This window comes from Odontesthes bonariensis, chromosome 23, assembly GCF_027942865.1.
Source record: "Odontesthes bonariensis isolate fOdoBon6 chromosome 23, fOdoBon6.hap1, whole genome shotgun sequence".
NCBI lineage: Eukaryota > Metazoa > Chordata > Actinopteri > Atheriniformes > Atherinopsidae > Odontesthes > Odontesthes bonariensis.
This window is the reverse complement of record NC_134528.1, coordinates 16,326,997-16,353,393: the sequence shown is the minus strand read 5'-3', so window position 1 is coordinate 16,353,393 and position 26,397 is coordinate 16,326,997. Positions and strand designations below refer to the sequence as shown.

The following is a 26,397-nucleotide window of genomic DNA, read 5'->3' as shown; positions in this document are numbered from 1 at the left end:
TACATTCCATGGTAGGTTTTTGTAGCCTGACTACGTCATACTCACGATTCTAGTCAGAATGTGAGTCTGATACCGCTCAATAGAGTTTTGAGTATGGGGCGTGTTTCAACCGAACCAGGAGAAAAAATGCCTCTTCGCTCAATTGGATAGACCTACAACCCATCAGAGCAACGTAGTATGTGACGTAGATTAAGCAACACACACTTGTTGTAGGAAGGACGGCAAAAACATATTTTCTATCGATAAAAGCCTTTATCGCGTTCCTCTGTTCGTCTTTCAAAATGAATGCAATGTGGAGATACTGTAGAACAGACTCGATGGCAGAATCTACACACCCTAGCTCTCCAGCGGCAGCCATGTTTGTTTCAAACAAAGTCAAACCAAGCGCTCTTTAGTGACGTAGTCGATAATGTCCCTGTTGATCATCTGTCCATCATCGTATAAAGCCCGCCCTGGCAATCTGATTGGGTCGACCGATTCCTGGTCGGGCGTAATGATTTCCCAACTGAGCAGAGCCAGACCGAACTTCCCGACCAAAACTTTTATGGGCGGGGCTAAGTTCGGCTGGCACCCAGGCTAAGGTTTTTGAGGATTTTATTGTGAATTAGAGGTCAGCTGAATTATTGTTTTCCGGTTTAATCAGAGCCAAATGAGTGCTTGTATGTTTTGTATCAGTTATTTCCAATTCTGACTTTAAACAGTGAAGTTTTCAATTGCTTAGCAACCAGACCGAAAATAACTAGGTAGCAGCTCCACATGGCTACTTATAAAGAAAACCAGCCACATAACTAGCTGCCAATTCTGTCTAATCTGCTATTTCTCAATTTATGTTTACCCAAAGACCATTTACACCATCAGAAAATGAAATAGAAATAGAAAGTAGGAAAATGGATAAACAGACACAGATAAACGTCATTAGCAGCAGTGACAAAGCAATCTGTGTTTGTCTTGCTAAGGCTCTCGGGTAATCCTCATCATGTGTCTGCGTTTACGTCCACATGCACAGCACTATGGCAGTAATCTTCTTTTGCTCTATGACTGCATCACAACAAACTACTAATTCTATATCAACTGATTCAACTGTTGATTAATCAGCTTTATTTCTGCTTGAAACTATTACTTTTTATGTCAGCTATTAAATGCTAACCATCACTCTTGGGTATCTTTCTCTAGAAATGTGATGTATGGCTCCAACTCCAAGACTTGTCCTGAAAGAATATATTGCACAGCTGCATATTAAGTAAAATCTTAGACAAGCAGAAAGTTGTTAATTTGACCAGTATACTATTTTCTGATCAGTTTTGTCTGCTATTATCATGTTAAGTTTTCTTCATTAGATATAAAAAAAAGGAGGTATTTTTTTTGAAAAACAGCTTGATACTGAGAAGCTAATTGAACATGTTGTCTCTGTTCCCCATCTTCACTCTCTCCCTTTTTCTTCCTGTCTTCCCATGCAGTCTGTTTTCTCTCGCCTGAGTTTTCTCCAACTCCCTTTTCAAAACATAAAACCACCAAATTTATAACCAATTATTTCTACCTGCTCACCAGCGTGTTCGCCCTCTGTCCACTCTCGTTCTCCCTGCTGCCGTTAATATTTAACAAAGATGTCAGTTTTCATGGGTTTTCAAGGTAGCGAGTGATGCTATGTTGTACTTGATGAAAGAAAACTTCTTAAATATAGCTGCAAGCAGCGATGTGGGGGTCCTAGCAGAATGGCACAATAGGGAAGGCTTGGGCTGCTCAGGAAGGCGTCGTGAGTCCATGCACCAAGTTTGGCATCAATACATCAATGCATCACAGAGATACGGCAAAATGTCCCATTTGCTCGTCGGCATGGAGTTTGATTGGCTGCCGCGGTTACACGGAAGTTAAATAAAAAAATCCACATAATAACTTATGTGCGGCTTGGTCTGAAGATTCTATGTGCCAAGTCCCGTGGAGATTGGACAATCTTAGTGGCCTGAAATGCATTTTGAAGGTTTTTGATTAAATTCAAAATGGCGGCAAATCCATGATGGCGCAGATGACGTCATTAAGTGTGTTGACCTCGTCCTTATCCAGGGATTCTACTGATACCTAATTTGTGACATTTGGACCAAGGGGTCCAAAGATATGAGCAAAAATGCATTTTTGCTACTTATAGCGCCATCTATAGGCCGAACGTCACCAAACTTCTTGGGCCTCTTACCTTAGCAGTCTTGAGTCTGTGTCATAAGTTTGACGTCATGATATCAAATGGTTGCCAAGATATGACCTCACTTCCGGTTTGGGGGCGTCAACCTCGAGTTTGATTGGCTTTTATGAAAAAATGGAAGCATAATTAAAAATTCCACACGATAACTTTTGTGCGGCTTGGTCTTAAGAGTCTATGTGCCAAGTTTCGTGAAGATTTGACAATCTGTGTGACCTGAAATGCTTTTTTAAGCTTTTTGATAAAATTCAAAATGGCGGAAAATCTAAGTATACGCAAATTGACGTCATAGGGTGCGTTGGACTCGTCATGATCCAAGGATTCCAATGATGTCTTGTTTGTAAAATTTGGGCCAAGTATTCAAAAGTTATTAGGCTGAATGCACTTTGAACTTTGACGTGTTGGTGGCGCTAGAGAGTAAGCTCTTGGGCCATGAAAATTCTTGACATTGGCTTTGGCACTTGGCTGATTACGTGTGCCAAATTTCACAACTTTTTACCATAGCGTTCATGGGGCTGCCATAGACTTCAATTGCAGCAGAAAGTAGAGGAATAATAATAATAAATATAGCTGCAAGCAGCAATGTGGGGGTCCTAGCAGAATGGCCCAATAGGGAAGGCTTGGGCCACTCAGGAAGGCGTTGTGAGTCCATGCACCAAGTTTGGCATCGATACATCAATGCATCGCAGAGATACGGCCAAATGTCCCATTTGCTCATCGGCATGGAGTTTGATTGGCTGCCGCGGTTACACGGAAGTGAAATAAAAAAAAACATGTAATAACTTATGTGCGGCTTGGTCTGAAGATTCAATGTGCCAAGTTTCGTGGAGATTGGACAATCTTAGTGGCCTGAAATGCGTTTTGAAGGTTTTTGATTAAATTCAAAATGGCGGACAATCCAAGATGGCACAAATGACTTCATTAAGTGAGTCAACCTCGTCCTTATCTAGGAATTCCATTGGTACCTCATTTGTGAGATTTGGACAAAGGGGTCCAAAGATATGAGCAAAAATGCATTTTTGCTACATATAGCGCCACCTATAGGCCGAACGTCACCAAACTTCTTGGGCCTCTTACGTTAGCAGTCTTGAGTCTGTGTTATAAGTTTGACGTCATGATATCAAATGGTTGCCAAGATATGGCCTCACTTCCGGTTTGGGGGCGTCAACCTCGAGTTCGATTGGCTTTTATGGAAAATCGGAAGCCTAATTAAAAATTCCACACGATAACTTTTGTGCGGCTTGCTCTTAAGAGTCTATGTGCCAAGTTTCGTGATAATTGGACAATCTGTGTGACCTGAAATGCTTTTTTAAGCTTTTTGATAAAATTCAAAATGGCGGAAAATTTAGGCATACGCAAATTGATGTCATAGGGTGCGTTGGACTCGTCATGATCCAAGGATTCCAACGATGCCTCATTTGTAAAATTTGGACAAAGTAGTCCAAAGTTATTTGGCTGAATGCACTTTGAACTTTGGCGTGTTGGTGGCGCTAGAGAGTAAGCTCTTGGGGCATGAAAATTCTTGATATTGGCTTTGGCACTTGGCTGATTATGTGTGCCAAATTTCACAACTTTTTACCATAGCGTTCATGGGGCTGCCATAGACTTCAATTGCAGCAGAAACGGATTAATAATAATAATAGGAAAAGCTACTAACACAATGGGTTCCTGCAGCTTCGCTGCTAGGACCCCCAAATATAGCTGCAAGCAGCGATGTGGGGGTCCTAGCAGAATGGCACAATAGGGAAGGCTTGGGCTGCTCAGGAAGGCGTCGTGAGTCCATGCACCAAGTTTGGCATCAATACATCAATGCATCACAGAGATACGGCAAAATGTCCCATTTGCGCGTCGGCATGGAGTTTGATTGGCTGCCGCGGTTACACGGAAGTTAAATAAAAAAATCCACATAATAACTTATGTGCGGCTTGGTCTGAAGATTCTATGTGCCAAGTCCCGTGGAGATTGGACAATCTTAGTGGCCTGAAATGCATTTTGAAGGTTTTTGATTAAATTCAAAATGGCGGCAAATCCATGATGGCGCAGATGACGTCATTAAGTGTGTTGACCTCGTCCTTATCCAGGGATTCTACTGATACCTAATTTGTGACATTTGGACCAAGGGGTCCAAAGATATGAGCAAAAATGCATTTTTGCTACTTATAGCGCCATCTATAGGCCGAACGTCACCAAACTTCTTGGGCCTCTTACCTTAGCAGTCTTGAGTCTGTGTCATAAGTTTGACGTCATGATATCAAATGGTTGCCAAGATATGACCTCACTTCCGGTTTGGGGGCGTCAACCTCGAGTTTGATTGGCTTTTATGAAAAAATGGAAGCATAATTAAAAATTCCACACGATAACTTTTGTGCGGCTTGGTCTTAAGAGTCTATGTGCCAAGTTTCGTGAAGATTTGACAATCTGTGTGACCTGAAATGCTTTTTTAAGCTTTTTGATAAAATTCAAAATGGCGGAAAATCTAAGTATACGCAAATTGACGTCATAGGGTGCGTTGGACTCGTCATGATCCAAGGATTCCAATGATGTCTTGTTTGTAAAATTTGGGCCAAGTATTCAAAAGTTATTAGGCTGAATGCACTTTGAACTTTGACGTGTTGGTGGCGCTAGAGAGTAAGCTCTTGGGCCATGAAAATTCTTGACATTGGCTTTGGCACTTGGCTGATTACGTGTGCCAAATTTCACAACTTTTTACCATAGCGTTCATGGGGCTGCCATAGACTTCAATTGCAGCAGAAAGTAGAGGAAATATAGCTGCAAGCAGCAATGTGGGGGTCCTAGCAGAATGGCCCAATAGGCAAGGCTTGGGCTGCTCAGGAAGGCGTCGTGAGTCCATGCACCAAGTTTGGCATCGATACATCAATGCATCGCAGAGATACGGCCAAATGTCCCATTTGCGCGTCGGCATGGAGTTTGATTGGCTGCCGCGGTTACACGGAAGTTAAATAAAAAAATCCACATAATAACTTATGTGCGGCTTGGTCTGAAGATTCTATGTGCCAAGTCTCGTGGAGATTGGACAATCTTAGTGGCCTGAAATGCGTTTTGAAGGTTTTTGATTAAATTCAAAATGGCGGACAATCCAAGATGGCGCAAATGACCTCATTAAGTGTGTTGACCTCGACCTTATCCAGGGATTCTATTGATACCTCATTTGTGAAATTTGGACCAAGGGGTCCAAAGATATGAGCAAAAATGCATTTCTGCTACATATAGCGCCACCTATAGGCCGAACGTCACCAAACTTCTTGGGCCTCTTACCTTAGCAGTCTTGAGTCTGTGTGATAAGTTTGACGTCATGATATCAAATGGTTGCCAAGATATGACCTCACTTCCGGTTTGGGGGCGTCAACCTCAAGTTTGATTGGCTTTTAAGGAAAAATGGAAGCCTAATTAAAAATTCCACACGATAACTTTTGTGCGGCTTGGTCTTAAGAGTCTATGTGCCAAGTTTCGTGATACTTGGACAATCTCTGTGACCTGAAATGCTTTTTTAAGCTTTTTGATAAAATTCAAAATGGCGGAAAATCTAAGCATACGCAAATTGACGTCATAGGGTGCGTTGGACTCGTTATGATCCAAGGATTCCAACGATGCCTCATTTGTGAAATTTGGACCAAGTAGTCCAAAGTTATTAGGCTGAATGCACTTTGAACTTTGGCGTGTTGGTGGCGCTAGAGAGTAAGCTCTTGGGGCATGAAAATTCTTGATATTGGCTTTGGCACTTAGCTGATTACGTGTGCCAAATTTCACAACTTTTTACCATTGCGTTCATGGGGCTGCCATAGACTTCAATTGCAGCAGAAACGGATTAATAATAATAGGAAAAGCTACTAACTCAATGGGTTCCTGCAGCTTCGCTGCTAGGACCCCCAAATATAGCTGCAAGCAGCGATGTGGGGGTCCTAGCAGAATGGCACAATAGGGAAGGCTTGGGCTGCTCAGGAAGGCGTCGTGAGTCCATGCACCAAGTTTGGCATCAATACATCAATGCATCACAGAGATACGGCAAAATGTCCCATTTGCGCGTCGGCATGGAGTTTGATTGGCTGCCGCGGTTACACGGAAGTTAAATAAAAAAATCCACATAATAACTTATGTGCGGCTTGGTCTGAAGATTCTATGTGCCAAGTCCCGTGGAGATTGGACAATCTTAGTGGCCTGAAATGCATTTTGAAGGTTTTTGATTAAATTCAAAATGGCGGCAAATCCATGATGGCGCAGATGACGTCATTAAGTGTGTTGACCTCGTCCTTATCCAGGGATTCTACTGATACCTAATTTGTGACATTTGGACCAAGGGGTCCAAAGATATGAGCAAAAATGCATTTTTGCTACTTATAGCGCCATCTATAGGCCGAACGTCACCAAACTTCTTGGGCCTCTTACCTTAGCAGTCTTGAGTCTGTGTCATAAGTTTGACGTCATGATATCAAATGGTTGCCAAGATATGACCTCACTTCCGGTTTGGGGGCGTCAACCTCGAGTTTGATTGGCTTTTATGAAAAAATGGAAGCATAATTAAAAATTCCACACGATAACTTTTGTGCGGCTTGGTCTTAAGAGTCTATGTGCCAAGTTTCGTGAAGATTTGACAATCTGTGTGACCTGAAATGCTTTTTTAAGCTTTTTGATAAAATTCAAAATGGCGGAAAATCTAAGTATACGCAAATTGACGTCATAGGGTGCGTTGGACTCGTCATGATCCAAGGATTCCAATGATGTCTTGTTTGTAAAATTTGGGCCAAGTATTCAAAAGTTATTAGGCTGAATGCACTTTGAACTTTGACGTGTTGGTGGCGCTAGAGAGTAAGCTCTTGGGCCATGAAAATTCTTGACATTGGCTTTGGCACTTGGCTGATTACGTGTGCCAAATTTCACAACTTTTTACCATAGCGTTCATGGGGCTGCCATAGACTTCAATTGCAGCAGAAAGTAGAGGAATAATAATAATAATAAATATAGCTGCAAGCAGCGATGTGGGGGTCCTAGCAGAATGGCACAATAGGCAAGGCTTGGGCTGCTCAGGAAGGCGTCGTGAGTTCATGCACCAAGTTTGGCATCGATACATCCATGCATCGCAGAGATACGGCCAAATGTCCCATTTGCGCGTCGGGATGGAGTTTGATTGGCTGCCGCGGTTACACGGAAGTGAAATAAAAAAATCCACATGATAACTTATGTGCGGCTTGGTCTGAAGATTCTATTTGCCAAGTTCCGTCGAGATTGGACACTCTCAGAGGCCTGAAATGCTTTTTGAAGGTTTTCGATTAAATTCAAAATGGCGGACATTCCAAGATGGAGCTGATGACGTCATGATGTGCATTGACCTCGGCTGCATCCAGGGATTCCATTGGTACCTCATTTGTGACATTTGGACCAAGTGGTCCAAAGATATGGGCAAAAATGCATTTTGGCTACATATAGCGCCACCTATAGGCCGAACGTCACCAAACTTCTTGGGCCTCTTACCTTAGCAGTCTTGAGTCTGTGTTATAAGTTTGACATCATAACATCAAATGGTTGCTAAGATATGACCTCACTTCCGGTTTGGGGGCGTCAACCTCGAGTTTGATTGGCTTTTATGGAAAAATGGAAGCCTAATTAAAAATTCCACATGATAACTTTTGTGCGGCTTGTTCTTAAGAGTCTATGTGCCAAGTTTCGTGAAGATTTGACAATCTGTGTGACCTGAAATGCTTTTTTAAGCTTTTTAATAAAATTCAAAATGGCGGAAAATCTAGGCATACGCAAATTGACGTCATAGGGTGCGTTGGACTCGTCATAATCCAAGGATTCCAATGATGTCTTGTTTATGAAATTTGGGCCAAGTATTCAAAAGTTATTAGGCTGAATGCACTTTGAACTTTGGCGTGTTGGTGGCGCTAGAGAGTAAGCTCTTGGGCCATGAAAATTCTTGAGTTTCATTTTGGCCCTTGGCTGATTAAGTGTGCCAAATTTCACAACTTTTTACCATAGCGTTCATGGGGCTGCCATAGACTTCAATTGCAGCAGAAACGGATTAATAATAAATATAGCTGCAAGCAGCAATGTGGGGGTCCTAGCAGAATGGCACAATAGGGAAGGCTTGTGCCGCTCAGGAAGGCGTCGTGAGTCCATGCACCAAGTTTAGCATCTATATATCAATGCATCGCAGAGATACGGCCAAATGTCCCATTTGCGCGTCGGCATGGAGTTTGATTGGCTGCCGCGGTTACACGGAAGTGAAATAAAAAAATCCACATAATAACTTATGTGCGGCTTGGTCTGAAGATTCTATGTGCCAAGTCTCTTGGAGATTGGACAATTTTAGTGGCCTGAAATGCGTTTTGAAGGTTTTTGATTAAATTCAAAATGGCGGACAATCCAAGATGGCGCAAATGACGTCATTAAGTGTGTTGACCTCGTCCTTATCCAGGGATTCTACTGGTACCTCATTTGTGAAATGTGGACCAAGGGGTCCAAAGATATGAGCAAAAATGCATTTTTGCTACATATAGCGCCACCTATAGGCCGAACGTCACCAAACTTCTTGGGCCTCTTACCTTACCAGTCTTGAGTCTGTGTTATAAGTTTGACGTCATGATATCAAATGGTTGCCAAGATATGACCTCACTTCCGGTTTGGGGGCGTCAACCTCGAGTTTGATTGGCTTTTATGGAAAAATTGAAGCCTAATTAAAAATTCCACACGATAACTTTTGTGCGGCTTGGTCTTAAGAGTCTATGTGCCAAGTTTCGTGATAATTGGACAATCTCTGTGACCTGAAATGCTTTTTTAAGCTTTTTGATAAAATTCAAAATGGCGGAAAATCTAAGTATACGCAAATTGACGTCATAGGGTGCGTTGGACTCGTCATGATCCAAGGATTCCAACGATGCCTCATTTGTGAAATTTGGACCAAGTAGTCCAAAGTTATTAGGCTGAATGCACTTTGAAATTTGGCGTGTTGGTGGCGCTAGAGAGTAAGCTCTTGGGGCATGAAAATTCTTGACTTTGGCTTTGGCACTTGGCTGATTACGTGTGCCAAATTTCACAACTTTTTACCATAGCGTTCATGGGGCTGCCATAGACTTCAATTACAGCGGAAAGTAGAGGAATAATAATAATAAATATAGCTGCAAGCAGCGATGTGGGGGTCCTAGCAGAATGGCACAATAGGGAAGGCTTGGGCTGCTCAGGAAGGCGTCGTGAGTCCATGCACCAAGTTTGGCATCGATACAGCAATGCATCACAGAGATACGTCCAAATGTCCCATTTGCGCGTCGGCATGGAGTTTGATTGGCTGCCGCGGTTACACGGAAGTTAAATAAAAAAATCCACTTAATAACTTATGTGCGGCTTGGTCTGAAGATTCTATGTGCCAAGTTCCGTGGAGATTGGACAATCTTAGTGGCCTGAAATGCGTTTTGAAGGTTTTTGATTAAATTCAAAATGGCGGACAATCCAAGATGGCGCAGATGACGTCATTAAGTGTGTTGACCTCGTCCTTATCCAGGGATTCTACAGGTACCTCATTTGTGAAATGTGGACCAAGGGGTCCAAAGATATGAGCAAAAATGCATTTTTGCTACATATAGCGCCACCTATAGGCCGAACGTCACCAAACTTCTTGGGCCTCTTACCTTAGCAGTCTTGAGTCTGTGTCATAAGTTTGACTTCATGATATCAAATGGTTGCCAAGATATGACCTCACTTCCGGTTTGGGGGCGTCAACCTCGAGTTTGATTGGCTTTTATGGAAAAATTGAAGCCTAATTAAAAATTCCACACGATAACTTTTGTGCGGCTTGGTCTTAAGAGTCTATGTGCCAAGTTTCGTGAAAATTGCACAATCTCTGTGACCTGAAATGCCTTTTTAAGCTTTTTGATAAAATTCAAAATGGCGGAAAATCTAAGTATACGCAAATTGACGTCATAGGGTGCGTTGGACTCGTCATGATCCAAGGATTCCAATGATGTCTTGTTTGTGAAATTTGGGCCAAGTATTCAAAAGTTATTAGGCTGAATGCACTTTGAACTTTGACGTGTTGGTGGCGCTAGAGAGTAAGGTCTTGGGCCATGAAAATTCTTGAGTTTGCTTTTGGCACTTGGCTGATTAAGTGTGCCAAATTTCACAACTTTTTACCATAGCGTTCATGGGGCTGCCATAGACTTCAATTGCAGCAGAAAGTAGAGGAATAATAATAAATATAGCTGCAAGCAGCGATGTGGGGGTCCTAGCAGAATGGCACAATAGGCAAGGCTTGGGCTTCTCAGGAAGGCGTCGTGAGTTCATTCAACAAGTTTGGCATCGATACATCAATGCATCGCAGAGATACGGCCAAATGTCCCATTTGCGCGTCGGCATGGAGTTTGATTGGCTGTCGCGGTTACACGGAAGTGAAATAAAAAAATCCACGCAATAACTTATGTGCGGCTTGGTCTGAAGATTCTATGTGCCAAGTCTCGTGGAGATTGGACAATCTTAGTGGCCTGAAATGCGTTTTGAAGGTTTTCGATTAAATTCAAAATGGCGGACATTCCAAGATGGCGCTGATGGCGTCATGAAGTGCCTTGACCTCGGCTTTATCCAGGGATTCCACTGGTACCTCATTTGTGACATTTGGACCAAATGGTCCAAAGATATGAGCAAAAATGCATTTTGGCTACATATAGCGCCACCTATAGGCCGAACGTCACCAAACTTCTTGGGCCTCTTACCTTTGCAGTCTTGAGTCTGTATTATAAGTTTGATGTCATAACATCAAATGGTTGCCAAGATATGACCTCACTTCCGGTTTGGGGGTGTCAACCTCGAGTTTGATTGGCTTTTATGGAAAAATGGAACCCTAATTAAAAATTCCACACAATAACTTTTCTGCGGCTTGGACTTAAGAGTCTATGTGCCAAGTTTCGTGAAGATTTGACAATCTGTGTGACCTGAAATGCTTTTTTAAGCTTTTTGATAAAATTCAAAATGGCGGAAAATCTAGGTATACGCAAATTGACGTCATAGGGTGCGTTGGACTCGTCATGATCCAAGGATTCCAATGATGTCTTGTTTGTAAAATTTGGGCCAAGTATTCAAAAGTTATTAGGCTTAATGTACTTTGAACTTTGACGTGTTGGTGGCGCTAGAGAGTAGACTCTTGGGCCATGAAAATTCTTGAGTTTGTGATTGGCACTTGGCTAATTACGTGTGCCAAATTTCACAACTTTTTACCATAGCGTTCATGGGGCTGCCATAGACTTACATTGCAGCAGAAATTGAAGAATAATAATAATAGGAAAAGCTACTAACTCAATGGGTTCCTGCAGCTTCGCTGCTAGGACCCCCAATAATAATAATAATAGGAAAAGCTACTAACTCAATGGGTTCCTGCAGCTTCGCTGCTAGGACCCCCAATAATAGGAAAAGCTACTAACTCAATGGGTTCCTGCAGCTTCGCTGCTAGGACCCCCAATAATAATAGGAAAAGCTACTAACTCAATGGGTTCCTGCAGCTTCGCTGCTAGGACCCCCAATAATAATAATAATAATAATAATAGGAAAAGCTACTAACTCAATGGGTTCCTGCAGCTTCGCTGCTAGGACCCCCAATAATAATAATAGGAAAAGCTACTAACTCAATGGGTTCCTGCAGCTTCGCTGCTAGGACCCCCAATTCTCTGGAGCTGCTATTAGTACTGGTTTAAGATGTAGAGCTACTCATTGCACTACTTTATTGGTTTATCAAGTAATGATTGATAGTCTTTAAAGGGGAACTCTGTGCACATGTTTTATGCGACAGCCAGTGCACTGGCTCATTGGATAAACAGCTTTGCAACCACATTCGAGTGTAAGCTTTTCATTGGACACCTACGTGCAAAGCCCTGTTACCTGTTCCAGGGTAGAATTTCAACCCTGCATCGTGTGCAAAGGAATTAGCTCACTTGGCTGACACAGGAGGTCTGAGATCTTTATGCAGAGTTTCCTGATAATAGAGGGTACTGGTTCGAGCTAATGGTTGGTGGTAGATTTCTGTCAGGGTGTTGCATGACTATGCCATAGATATGTTCTCTAAATGCCTTCCTATACCAAATTTTGCTCAAGTAACCTTTGTGTGAAGATATGTAAGAATTTGCTCGGGACAAATGTTATTGCATGTAGACACCTACTTTCCCCCGCCATACACACATATAAAGACATACATACAGCCTGCAAAATTCTTTCAGATTTGGTGGTTAGTAAATGTTGATGTTCACCTTAGCGCTTCATCAAAACAGTGTCTAAATATATTCCAGGCACACAAGTGTAGACCCTCATTTATTGAATGCTTATACAGTGGAATCTCCAGTTTACTGATGAACTCAAAACTTGTTCCATTTTTTCTCAAAAAAGTTTTCAGACTTGAATCTCATCCGTGAACTAATCGCCAGAGATGCAATCTGGAGGTGCGAGGCAGAACACTGGCAGCTCACAGTTACTAGCTGGAGTTTAAAAAGAAAAGTAGCAGACAAATTGAAATTGGGGCTTACATTGCATTAATGATGAATTCAACCACGTGAAATGAGATCTGAGATCTATTGCCATGCGTGGAGTTATTTGACTGTAATGTAATTGAGGAGCAGAGAGGTGAAGGCTGTCCGACTTATCAGCCATGGTCACCGGTGGCAGCTCAATCTGTCATAGTTAACATCTACTTACACCATGTTAACCACGAGCCATGCCTCATTATTCACTCTCTCACATGTGAATGGGAACATGTGGATACATCAGCTCATCTACACCTCTGCACACACACATGCATGCCAACTACGCCCCACAGTGTGGTGTAACGCAAGACTGGATGGTCAAAACTTAACTGCACCAAATTGGCCCTTTGTCTATAAACTGAGTGAAATGGAATGTGTTCATTTGTGTGTGCTATTTCTGAAATTTCTAACTTGTCTACAGTAGTAGATCAACCCTCATCTTACATTGAAGCTCCAAGATCGAGGAAGTGATGTCGACGCAGCTTTAGCAGCAGAGAAGCTATTAGGCTTGTGTTGATAATAATAAACTCCTGGACTATTTTCAAACTTCCAAATGCATCGTTTTGTGAGTACAGACCATATTTGTACTACTGTAGAAGTTTGGTGTCATGGCATGTGATTTTAGTGTGGTAATTTTGGAGATACTGCCAGGGTCCATTAGCGCTTGTACTAAGCTATTCGGGATAACTCAGTAACTCAGCTGATGTTCAGCCAAGATCGGAAAAACTTCGGGTGGGCTACTTGGCTGGATGTCACGGTTCAAATGACCCTAGGGTGAATCTACTCCGAACCATCACTTTAAACATTATGATGATGTTAGATTATTCCAGAGAGTTAAAATTCAGTAAGAAAGTTTTTTGTGTTTTTTTTTTGTAAAACTATTGATTTATAACATTAGTGTATGACATATGACAAAGGCATATTATTTATATAAGGAAAAGACTGTCTTTGTTAACAAAGAAAAAAAAAAGACAAACATTGCCCAAACATTTATTTATTGATTGAGCATCAGTGAAATTTGTGTTTCGCTCGACATCGTGAGCTAAATCCTCAACTGAGATCACCAAGTAGGCCCTTATTCGGTGCTGGGCTTGTGGCATAATGTCAGGTTGTCTGAACTTTATCTAAAAACAGCCGGTGTTACGTGTTGAAATGAGACCTATAACAGCAATGTTCTCAGATATTTCTAAATAAGCAGTACCCCTTTAAGTCATCATTATTTGGTGATGGTTGACCATATCCAATTACAAGTCATTTTTTTTTGTGATGAACACATGAGTTCCCTCACTAAAAGATGGTTCCAGTCATTCAGTATAAGAGGCAAAGCTAACTGACACTGAAGTATAATACCATTGATGGTCACCATGGGTGAGCTTCAAAACATGTCTTTTACAAAAGACCAAATACTCTCACTAATCACTAAGTAAATCAATTTTGTACAGAAGTTATTATGGTGTCATTAGCTAGATTCACTTCTGATCTGTGTTGTCATTTTCTATATAATTCTGTAATTAGGTAGTTATGAGGCTACACAAAAAGAAAAAAAACAAGATAGTAATATCCAATGATTAACTCAAGGTCTCAAAATTGCCATTCGCAGAGTGTGTTGTGTCTCAGTGACAATTTTCATCTCTTAAATATAGTCTATTTCTGAGAGTTATACTGATACTAGAAACCTACTGCAAAATTTCCTCAGTAACAATGGTACATTTGATTAGTGGCTGTACTTAACAGTAATTCAATAAGAGCCATATCTCCTGACGTGCAGCAATGTATGACAGCAGGATGTGTGCGGGCTACACTCTGCTCCCACTCATAGCATATTAGATGTGCCCATTCTCTCATATGCACACTGCAGCTTCTATAGTGGAAGCTGAATTGCTCTTGTCAACCCTTCATGACTTGTTGACAAAGCACACTCATGAATATTGCATGACGGACAGTTAGAGAGAACTTGCAGACGACACAAACTCCAGATATGTTTGAAACCTCCTCAGTCCAGGCGAGCCAACAAGTTCAGCCAGGTAAGGCATCTTGTTGACAGAGAATGCTGCCCTGGTTTGAGTGACGGTTGGACAATGGGTCGCCTTCAAACAAAATCTTACTGAGACACAAGCAAATACAGAATGTTGACAGTTACAGTTTTCAAACTCATACTTCCTAAAGAGTCTCTGTTTTCTAGTAAACTTTGAATTTAGTTGTAGTGAAAGTTTTCATACAACCAGCAATAGAAGTGAACTGAAAGGGATTTATATCATGAATGAGAATAGATGCAATGAATCAAACGTAAATGATTTACAGGAATGTTTCTGTGGCAGTTTTACAAAAATATGTGAATAAAACAAACATGTACATTTACTCCCCGGTGCTTTAAAGTACTTCTTTGCATAATCAGTTGGAAATGCAAATGTTTAAGACACTTCCCAGATTTATTCTGTCTCTAGTGGTTACTCTCTTTAACTTTCTTCTCAGTTTGCATCAGTTCATAATTCTCTTTATACTTCCTTCTTTTTCTCTTTGCTCTCTCTCTTTGGCTCCCTCTGGTTGCTCTCTGGTTTTGCTGATTTGGTATACGTTCATAATATTTTCCCTGCATTACTCATATCCGTCTTTTTGCCTCAGGGATGGCACAACAAATCGATACATATATTTCCCCATCTCAGATGTTATCTTATTGTGCCTTCCATGAGCCCAGTTGTAATAAACTGATTACATTTAGAAACCTAAAGTCCTTGGAGGAAGATGCGAGCAAATCTCACAAATTGCTTCATTTACTTGGCAGCACTTGAGGTCACACAACAAGTGTCAGTTCTGTTGACATGAATGTGTGGCAGCTTAATGTTCCCACTTTGTATTGTAGTTTGTTGCTGCATTCCAGTGCTGGTACATATTCAGTAGATACATACAATAGATGCATTGTTCTTCTCATTATGTCCACTGCTGCATCCCGTCCTGTCAAGTTCTTTTATGTCTTCATACTCTTTGATTGCATTTTCTTGGTGTTTGTTAGGTTTCACCTATCCTATGTTTCATTGTTGTTGTGTTTATGTATTTTGTTTAGTATCAGCCTCATATCTTGTTTTGTTTTGTAAGAGTTTTTTTTTTCTTGTGTATTCTCTTTAGTTTATAGTTCTTGGTTTCTCTGATGTTTGTCATATTCCCTACTTGTCTTCGGCTTCCCTAATCCTTTTACAAATGGCCTCGTCATCACCCGAGTGGTGTCCCGAGCAGCGAGTTCACCACAGCCTGGCTTTCTTTGTGTTAGCAGGCCTGACGAAACCATAACCTCCACTCAAAGATAACAGCTACTGTGAAGTTGTCTCTGATCTTTTTTCGTTAATTCGAGCTTTCTTCTTCAGGCTCTGTGCACACTCCAATGAAATGTCATTTGACACTTCTCCCACACAAAATACACCAATCACCGGAGACTTCATTCATAAACAGAACAGGTTCTTTGAATGGAAAAATCACATAATTGCAATCAACAAAATCATTACAGAAAAAACACAGCTGCCACAGAGGACTGCAGCCAGAAAGTTAAGAGTTGTGCAAATCAGTACATTAGTACATGCCTGCCATTTTTATCATTAAAGATGCACATACAGGAATACTCTTGAACTTTTAACTTCATCATTTATTACCTTTATTCATTGAATACTTTCCTAAACCAATATATTTTCTAGTGTGTTTGATCTCATATCAGCAGTACGCTAAAGCCCGGATTTATTGAAATATCGGGACAAGATATAAAAACATAGAAGACCCACTCTGATTCACCACCTGAAAGCATGGTTCCCTCTGTAATGCAATGTACAGCCTACATGTTGTTTTACTACAACTGCAGCTTCTTTGGTGGGTCAACAGGTTTTGATATTTACTTTAGCTAAGAATGTACATCTTGAGTAATCAATTAAATACTGTGTTATGGTCCAATGGCTGAATTTTGGTTTAGATATTTATAAAATATTTGACCCACTAAGGATTTTAACCTAAGGGTTATTTTATTGATTAAATACTGAAACTATGTGACTGAATCAAACTTTTATTGCGGTCAAACATGGGGATTAAAGTTACGACCCATGATCAACATCCAAATATGGTAAATGGAAAGAATTTTAAACAGATAGCCTGAGTTTGCTATCATCAGGACAAGGATCATTAAAAGTCTGCCACCTTTGATAGCCTTAAGTTACCTTATAGCTAAAGTTACTATGTTGATCTAGCCAGGTTAAAAGAGAGCCACCATCGTGAAACAAAAAACTGCCTTTCAACAGAGTTCGCTCAGCCACAAGCGAGCCCCCTCTGTTTCCCATCAAGTCACTTGCAGCCACTCAAGAAATTCCTCTTTGCGGTACATATACTACATAAGTATAGTATACTACACATATCCATGTCAGTTCAGCCTCTCAGCTTCTTGTTTGTTTAGTTTTCTTTGCCAGGGTTTCCTGGTTTAGTCACGCTTTCATTTTTACTTTTGTAAAACAAAAATGATTTGTTTATCTTCGTCTACGTCCTGCCTGTTTTGTCCCATGTTTGGGTCCTCTTCTGACTACTCACCACAACAGGTTCAGCCTGAAACTCTCTGCTTCTGGGTCCCTTTCTATTTAAGTCTCCCCATTCAAAAGCTGTAGCCAGAAGTCAGGCCTTAAATATGTTTCAATGCAATGTAGATGAGTGAGGGCAGGAAGGGCTGGACTGCAAAAAATTTTTTTCGGGCAATACAAGCACTGGAATTTTACAGACTTTTTGCATGAATAAAACAGCAAAATAACACACAAAGGCAAAGAGGAATATCTCCAAACGTAAACATAACCTATTTGAGACCTTGTGGTTGAAAACTGATTGCCTCACATTTCTCACCCACAGTCTCTCTGACATTGTATTTGATTTTCTCTGTTCAGGAATTCAACACAATCAGGGATATTGTGGTATTTTTGGATGCTGTTTCTTCACTCTCACCTGTACTGACTGTTTGACACTCAGTGAGATTGGCAGAACAAGATGAGCAAAGTGCTCAGCCATTAGCTTATTGGACAGCCTGGTCAACAAAACTGTGAGTGTAAGAGTGGGAGGAAGTGATTGTTCCTGCTGATACTGCCAAGTTGCCTGGATTTTATGTTTATTGTTTTTATACAGAAATTCCAAATGCAGCAGTGTTAGATTCATATGCATCACCTAATTCATTGACAGGATGACCGTGCGAGCTGTTTGTCGAATAAAAGCGCACAGAGCCTGTCGTATTGTTTAAAAACTGTAATTGCTGACGAACTATTACAAAAATAACTGCCTTGTTTTGTGTTTCAAAGTGTACACACCTTCAATGATTGTTTACATGGAAGAAAAACAGCCTTAAAGAACTGGAAAATAGATTAACTCTGATATGAATGTGTTTGGCTTTTGCATCCTGTAAGTGAACCGAGTCCAGTGAGCAAGATGGTGTACCTCAAATCCTAAGCTGCTGGTCATAAGGCTGTTGGCCATCTGTCAAATTAATTTAATAGGAAAAAAACCCTGTTTTGGCAGCGGAGGACTGACAAAGCAGGCAGCCACTAACAAACAGGCAGAAAGATGCACTGATAGCCAGAATGACAGAAAAGAAACAGACATGTTGGCTCTGATTGTAAAAGGAAAATATCACTGGTTGTTGTCTTTTTCAGCACACGCACACACATACACACACACACACACACACACACACAGAGTTACAGTAACAAAGTCTTATCAGTTGCAAGCATTGACAGGAAGCTGATCAGAAATTCAGATGAAGTCTTACATCTTAAAACAGCATGTCAGCATCTTTTACTTTCAGTTAATGTTGTTCCTTAGATCTTTATCTCTTTATTTTTAACACTTACCAAGTTTCTCTGTCTTTAGTGCCCTGCACTTACTTCAATCTTTTCTCTTCTTTTTCACTTTCACTCATCCTGTTTTTCCATTGCCATCCTTTCCATCCTAACCTTGCACTAGCTATGAGCCCTTCTCACCCAAACACTTTCCTCCACCCACCGTTTGTGATCACCGTATATCAGTGATAGACTTTCAATCAATGAAATCAGCAGGTGGAAGAAATTCTGCCTCGTTTTTTTCTTTTTCTGTCCGTCCAGATTTCTTGTAATTTTTTTTTCAGTATCACAACTTTCAACTTTTTCCTCTTGTTCTCTGATCTGACTCCCTTTTTCTGTGTCCTATGCATTTCTCTCTTCTCCATTGTGTGCTCGTCTGTCTCACTGTCGTGTGTGTTTCCGCCCCTCTCTGGAGGAATAAAACGTTTTGAAGTTCTAGCAGAGGAGAACAGCCTTCAGCCCTAATACACTTCATCCTGGTTTCTGACGTTCACAGCAAGGCCTGCGATTGTCTGCTACAGTGCACTGTGTACTTTACAAGAGAATTTAACATGAGGCAGCTCTGCCTTACACAGAGGCTGACTCATCATTGTGATTTTGAACTGGTTCTGTCTGAGTTCACTTCTGAAATCATCACGATTGGTTACTCATATAGAAAGATGTTTATTTATATATCATTCATGATTTCAATAGATCCTTTATTGCTACTGGTCAGCTTTAAATTAAATTTTAAACAAACTCTAAACAGTTTGATTTCCACTATGCTTCAAAAACCACTGGCATAGTAGCTTGGTGTGTGGAATGGTGTATATGTAGTCATTTGGTTGTAACCATGGTGCTTCTCTACACATTGTAGAGTGTTTAGCACATAGGAAAAATAGGAGAATCCACAGCCAATATCAGCCTAACAATCAACATTGAGAAAGTCGAACTAACATGCACCGTAACAAAGTCAAAAGTGCAGTTTTTTTGTTTCTTTAGTGTATTTAAATGGGAATATGCTGGCACTTGTTGATAATCCTCGTCTTGGTTTCCTGTTGGAAAGAAAGCTCTTTTACTACTCTGTTTAGTGAGTGACAGGAGCAGCACATTCTGCTGATTGCACCCAAACCAAGAATATGTCTGGTGCCCTTCCTGGTTCTTTATAGAACCAAAATCACTGTGCAACATTTTGTCTGACCACAATGTGGTTTTATACTTAGGACCCAAGCAAAACAAAAGCAGAAGCTTGGAAATGACTTAAATGACACTAGGTTATTGTACAGCGGTCTCTTTTTACTTATATTTGGCTTGTTTTACTGTCAGATGAAACTGAAAATATGTAAATGAGACCAGCTTCGACTGAAATTTGGTTGGATCAAAGTAATATCTATTCTCTTCCCTCCACCTTCCCACAGTTTATTGCTGCTTTATATTGGAAGTAGTTAGGGACATGCAGTGTAGTGGAGATAGGCCTTGCTCCACAAGATTCAATATGAATATTATTTGTTTATTTTTTAAATTCTTTTAATACTGCAAAAGTAAAACTTCCCTTTATGGATTAATAAAGTACCTCTTCTTTAATTTCAGGAGTTAAAATAACTTGTGGAGTTGTAGAAGGAATGTCACTTACATGTATGGTTATACTTGACTGCAGCACATGCATTGTACATTTTTAACCTTCTTCTAATCAGTCAAACTTGGCTGAGATTGCAATTTAGTTTTACAGAGGGGTTCTCGTCAAGAAATGCAAACACATGGACTGGGAAAATGGAACAGATAGCTCAAACATATGGCTCAAAATTTTATTCATGAGAATTTTGTGTTTTGAGATGAAGTTGGTAGAAGATGAAATAAGACCAAATGTGAGTGTAGTTAGCAGCCGAATACATTCCACTAGTGTCAAATATGCACATTTTTTTTTAGAAATCTGTAATGAGGATAATACAGTGTCAAGATTTGTAGACCTATTTCAGTCCCCACAGTTTTTCAAACTTAATGCCTCTGGTGAACTATATGGTAAACTTATTTGTCTGCTTATCTTCATTTCCACATTACTCTTAAAGAATAATTTGTTATCTGGGGTCACAGTATTTTTGGCAGCAGGAATTTTTAATTAATTTTTTTTTTTTTTTGTATTATTGAGCCTAGTTTTTCTCAAGCTAGAATATAAGCAAACATGAAAGGATGCATATGGGCTTATCATATAAATCCATGAGTACAATTTTTGGCCAGACCCAGCTATAGTTTAATGATGGCAACATTTCTGCAACAAATGTCACTTTGTTTACCTTGATAGTTAAGTTTTGTTATTTCATATTAAGTGGAACTGAGGTGCTACTCTTCATGTGATTAAACAATATAGCTATATATATTTGAATCTCTCATTTGAGGTCACTCATAAGCAGAAGTACGCAATTGCTATTCAACAGTTTTGGACTTGGCTTTATGTTGTCGATAATAGACCACTGAGATGCTCAGAAATCAAGTTATTGCCTTAGTAACTCAAACTCATGAAAATGTTTAAGTCTCTTGGTTGACAACTGCTTAGAATTGGCTATTTTCTGTGCGGCTAGTAAAAGCACTTCAAAAGTAAGCATGAGTTTAATGAAAGGTCTTGATCCTGCAGCAGAACTCACCCAGCCATAACAAGTTTTTACATTTCTCCTACCAAAATAGATAAAAAGGTTTTTATAAAACACTCTCCTTGAACATTGCTGCATCTTGAAAAGTAGGTCTGTATTTTCATTAGAATTTCAGCGCTAACCCCAGGAATCTTACTAGGCTACAAACGACCAATTAACGATTTTCAGACTACAGAGACCATAGACACAATATACGACCGCCTCCTCAGCAGTCGAGCCAATCAACGTCTGTCTAGCCCGTTACGTCAGTCATTACATTGGCACAGGTGCTTCAACGACTGTCCAATCAAGGCAGTTTCATTGCAGCTGCGCTGGCAAAACAGATAACAAGAGAACATGACAGAGAGCAGAAGTTGGGTTCAGGTAGGTGAAAGAAAGAACGAATAGACATGCTATGGAAGCTACAAATGATGTTTAGGAGCTAACAGATGTCTGTTTCAGCGATGCAACTTTTTTTTGAGTCAAACTGTAGAAAGATTTGCTTGTCTTTGTCATTTGTTCTCATATTTACACGAAAAGGGTGCATGCTGTGAAGAGCCCGTATTTAGCATTGATATTGATTTTACATTCAGTGTTTGTGTGGGTTTGGAGTGTGTTAATTGACAAATATAACCATGGAAAAATTTCTTATAAATAAAAAGCCTTTGCAGAATTGCTCTAAACAGTTCTAAAAACTGAAATCATTTTTCAACTAAACAACAGTGTTGGTCAAGTTGCTTTTAAAAAGTAATTAGTTACAGATATTAGTTACTGCTCCCAAAAAGTAATTGAGTTAGTAACTCAGTTACCACATTGTAAAAGTAATTAGTTACTCAGCAAAGTAACTGTGGCGTTATTTTTTGTGTTCTATAACGCTGTTACGTTCTATAACATCTTTAACATCAAATATGTTTATATTAACTGATTGAATTCATTCAAGGTAAACACAAGAAACTTGTGCTAAAGGAAAAAAAAAAAAAAAAAAATGGGCCAGACTCAGTGAATATTTCCCTATACTTCTTATATAGAAGATATAAAAACACTACATACAGTAATTTAGAACATTCGGTATTTATTTGAACTCAATAGATTGCAGCCTGCCATATGATGCATAGAAATAAATTAATAAATAAATTCTGACCCGAAAAATCGAGTGTGGTTTGTTTTCGAGTTGCTCCGTCTCCTTCGCTGGGGCTCACGCTAGCTGCATTTGGGCTTGGGGTTGGGATAGCAGCTGCAGAAGCAACAAGTGCTTCATATTCACATGGGTTGATGTCAGGTGCTTCATTAGATTTGAGTTACTTGAGGCAGACGTGGATAAAGTTTTTTTCCCTGGGCATATCTCCACGGGTGAGAAGTAGAACGCTACCTTTGAACTTCCCTGGCTCTTCGCCGCTGTCTTGTGTGTGTTTAATAGTAGTCGTCAGCGCGTGCAGTGAGACAGTGTGAGCAGGGCATCCGCCTCCAGGAAGCATGCAGCTGATGTGTAGCCGAAAGCCTACAACCAAATTGTAGTAACGCGCAACTTTATATTCTCAGTAACGATAACAGAGTTGTAACGATGGGAAGAGTAATTAATTAGATTACTCCGTTACTGGAAAAATAACGCTGTTAGTAACGCCGTTATACTTAAACGCTGTTACTCCCAACACTGCTAAACAACATTAACAAATTACAGAGTAAACAAAAGTTGTGTTTTTTTTTTTTTTTCTTTCACAACAGTCATTAATATACTTAAAATACTGACACATCCAAAATATGATAATTACCTTTCATTGCAGTTGTGTTTGGCTGCAAGGTTGAGGCATACTCAATGACCTTTACACCGATCAATCAGAGTACACCTTGATCAGGGCTGATTAAAGTCTTAGCCCTAGGTGAACAACGGAGGTGCAATTGTTTTCATCCCCCCTTATGACTGGCAATATATAAACAAATACTTTAGGATATTGTGTTAGTCTCAGGTGTGTTAAAGAAGGCTGCGTTCCTCTTCTGTACCTGTGCATGCTGGTTACTTACAGAACATGCACAAAAGCAGAACTTCCCCAAAGTCAAATGGGGAGGACATGGAAATTAGAGTATATAAGGTTTTTAGCTGAAGATTTTTAACTGGACAAAAGTTTGGTATATTAGTCATTCTAAAGGAATGTGTCCTTTTTAGAAAAAAACGAAAACTCGCAACTTTGCAACGCTATTACTCACAAAAACGTTTTTCAAAGTTTGACGGACTTATTTTTCTATTATTTATTTTTTTCACATCTAATTTGCATTTTTAGATACTCTGACAAGCCAGCACAAATGATTGGGAGTCAAGCCAAGGCTTATGTGTCACAGGGTTTCCATGCAGAGTTTAATTGCCCCGGGTTTCAGCCTCATTAAAAGGATTGAATTATTTATAAAAACTAATCAGCAGGTCTAACATTACATTAGGGATTCAGAAACTTCTAGTATGTGGTGATTCATAAGAATAACTGCCACAGAAAAAGGGGAAAAATACCATCTGCTCCACTATTTGCGACTGAGCTCTCCAGTGTCAGAATTGTTTCAGTTTCCTCTTCAATGTCTCTCAGGCACTCTGTCCAACACATTCACTTGCACACCCTGATGGATAGATTTAAAAAAAAAAGAAAAAAAGAAACCGCCACGGTTCAGAGTGTGCTGGCATCGTGAGTCTAACGTGTCATCTTTAAATGAGGCTTATGGCTTAAATCCCCATGTTCACTGGATTTCACCTGTGGGATTTGGTAGAATATCGAAATTACATTTTCATTGTCAACCATCCCTGCCTCAATTCAGAGGGCAGGGCAATAGTAATCTGACTCTGTCATGGTAATCTCTGCCACGGGAGCTTCATTAATCAGTCCTAATTAAACAGAAGGCACATTCTGTGTGAAAGAAAGAGGTTAATGTCTTAATGAAAAAGTCTAGTACAGTCTCGGTGAAGGTGTCTTTTGTGTAAAGAATATTTCAGTGGAGATGAGCTAATGAGGACTTGGACAAAAGGAGGTTGCAACATTCAAACAGTCATGTTTCAGCATTTCTTCATTTTCTTCTACTGGAAAGAGGGAAAAAAAGGCACGGATGGACAATAAAAGATGATTAAAACAAGTCTTTCTCCACAATTTCAAGGCTTTTTAAGGCAGAAGCACATCCAGTAGAGCGTCAGCCCACAGATTGGTAGGTCTTGCAGGAATTGTGGCTCCTTGAAAGCTCAAGGTGTAAGGGTTTAACTTCTTGGGTAATTATGTCCTTCACTATGAGTTCACATGTGGCATAAAGCTGGCTGAGAGTTTAAGACTGAGTTGGTGCATATGTCTGACACGTAAAGGCGGCCGTGCAAGTGAAGACAAAAAGGGGAAAAGGAACCTTCTTTATTTGGAGGGTTGAGAGAAGAAATGTATTCTGCTCACACCTTGCAAAGGATTTAAACTCATCAGGGTTGTCTGCACTAACTACCCAAGATGTTTTATCTGGTACTGGATTTGAACCCACTATGAAAGCTGGGCAGTCATGATGGTAGAGGAGTTCGAGCTAAAATCATTCAAAGACCAATTTATTGACGTATGTACTTGAGGTCACACAGTACAAGTGCTTCTTGAACTTCAAAGAAACATCCCATTTCCATTTGGCTTTATATTCTTCCTGTAAAATGTAATTAATCTAATCCTAAAACCTCTACATATGATATGGAAAGGCTGAACATGCATTCATAAACACATCAGTTTAATGTATTTTCCTCTCTTGCTCCTCCATATAGCATTTCAAATCTGTCAGATTTTCCGCTGAAAGATCTGAGATGTTGCCGGCACCTCTGGCATTTAACATTGCTCTAAATCTTTCCTTCTCTATCGTCATTTGTGGGTTTCAATATTTTCCTTTTTTTTTGTCAGTCCCTGTGAGACAATAATTTGCTTTGATGTATGAACACAAAGATTGATGAAAGATTTTAGATTGTAGCATGGTTCCTCTTAGGTGTAGCCATAAAATGAATATTAAATGTCATTGGAGCTTTAGATTGTGTGTGCACCTCACCTTTGGGATTAAATGGAGGGAACTGTCAATATGTAAAACATCCTTTCTTTCAAAGCTTATTTCTGGAAACTGGGATGGAGTTCTTACAGTTCAGCCACATCAAACACAATGAGTGCTTGTTAGATTGTGATCTGGGGGAGCAGATCCTGTTTGAGGTGAAGTTTGTTTCCCTTCACCTTAAACTGAATCTAATCTGATCCCCAACCTCCTCTATTTACTCCTGAGAATTGCTGAAAGCCACTACACAGGTGATCCAACCCTGTAAAGAAGTGCCTGCAAATGAGCTTAATTTAATATATGTTTCTTTAATCTCGAACAGCACAGACCACAAGATGTTTTCATGTTACTGGTTCCAGTGTCACACTCTGCCCAGTGAGAAATGAGTGTAATGATTGAGACTGTTCCTGTCTCTTCCTGTCTCTCCACAGCTGGACGCTTGGTGAAGAATGGTGGTGAAGATGGTTAGAACTCACTTATTGGGGCCACTGACATGGGGCCAGGTCCGATGGATGAATGTAATAAGAACAGGAGCTCTTTATCTGTTGCTGCTCTCATCCTGTCTTGGCCAAGACACAGAAGGTAAAAGAAGTCTTTCTTCTGGTCTCTTCCACCCTGTCTAATTTCTCTTTTTCTCCTTTTCTCTTTGTTTCATCTTTTTTCCTTGTCTTAGTCGAATCAAATTGCTCGAGCTGAAGCCTTTTTTGTTTTTTTAAAATCACATTATATCCTCAGCTGTGTAAGATATGTTGATGACTGAGGATGAAAAGTTGATTTGCCCTCAGTATTTTGCAGCTTTTATCCCTTCTCATATACATTTTTCCTTTCCCCTATACTTAATTCTTACTTTATTCCAACACTACACTCAGTCAAGGATTCTATTTCTGTTTATAGTACATGCAGTGTGTGTTTTAATGATAGAATAGAAATGTAACAACAGCTGTCTTCATTTATTTATATTTTGCTTCCAAGGAAACTTTTTTCTTTTTTGTTATATTGAGTTATAGTTCTACAAAGTTTATGAAAGTCTTTCAAAGTTTTTCTTTTGACGTTGGCTGCTTTTTTGATTATTTTCAATTCAAAGCTTGTACCTGACCATGTTCAGAGGAATGTCCTTTTTGTTTGTGTGTTAAGCAACCACTGACCTATGAATCATTCAAACATTAAAAACTAACTCAAAAACTAAACCAGTGTTGTGTCTATGCAGAAAAGGACATTGG

The 26,397-nt window shown here is 40.0% G+C and overlaps 1 protein-coding gene across 2 annotated transcripts in view; it reads left to right on the top strand.

Moving 5' to 3' along the window:
* The window catches only part of LOC142373511 (protocadherin-15-like), a 219,316-nt gene that overhangs the window by 10,934 nt on the left and 181,985 nt on the right, over positions 1-26,397 (top strand). For both annotated transcript variants that reach the window (XM_075456801.1, XM_075456800.1), the window contains exon 2: positions 25,609-25,759. In XM_075456801.1, the coding sequence (XP_075312916.1) occupies positions 25,627-25,759 (133 nt within the window). In that variant the 5' untranslated portion in view covers positions 25,609-25,626. The remainder of the gene's footprint in view (positions 1-25,608; positions 25,760-26,397) is intronic.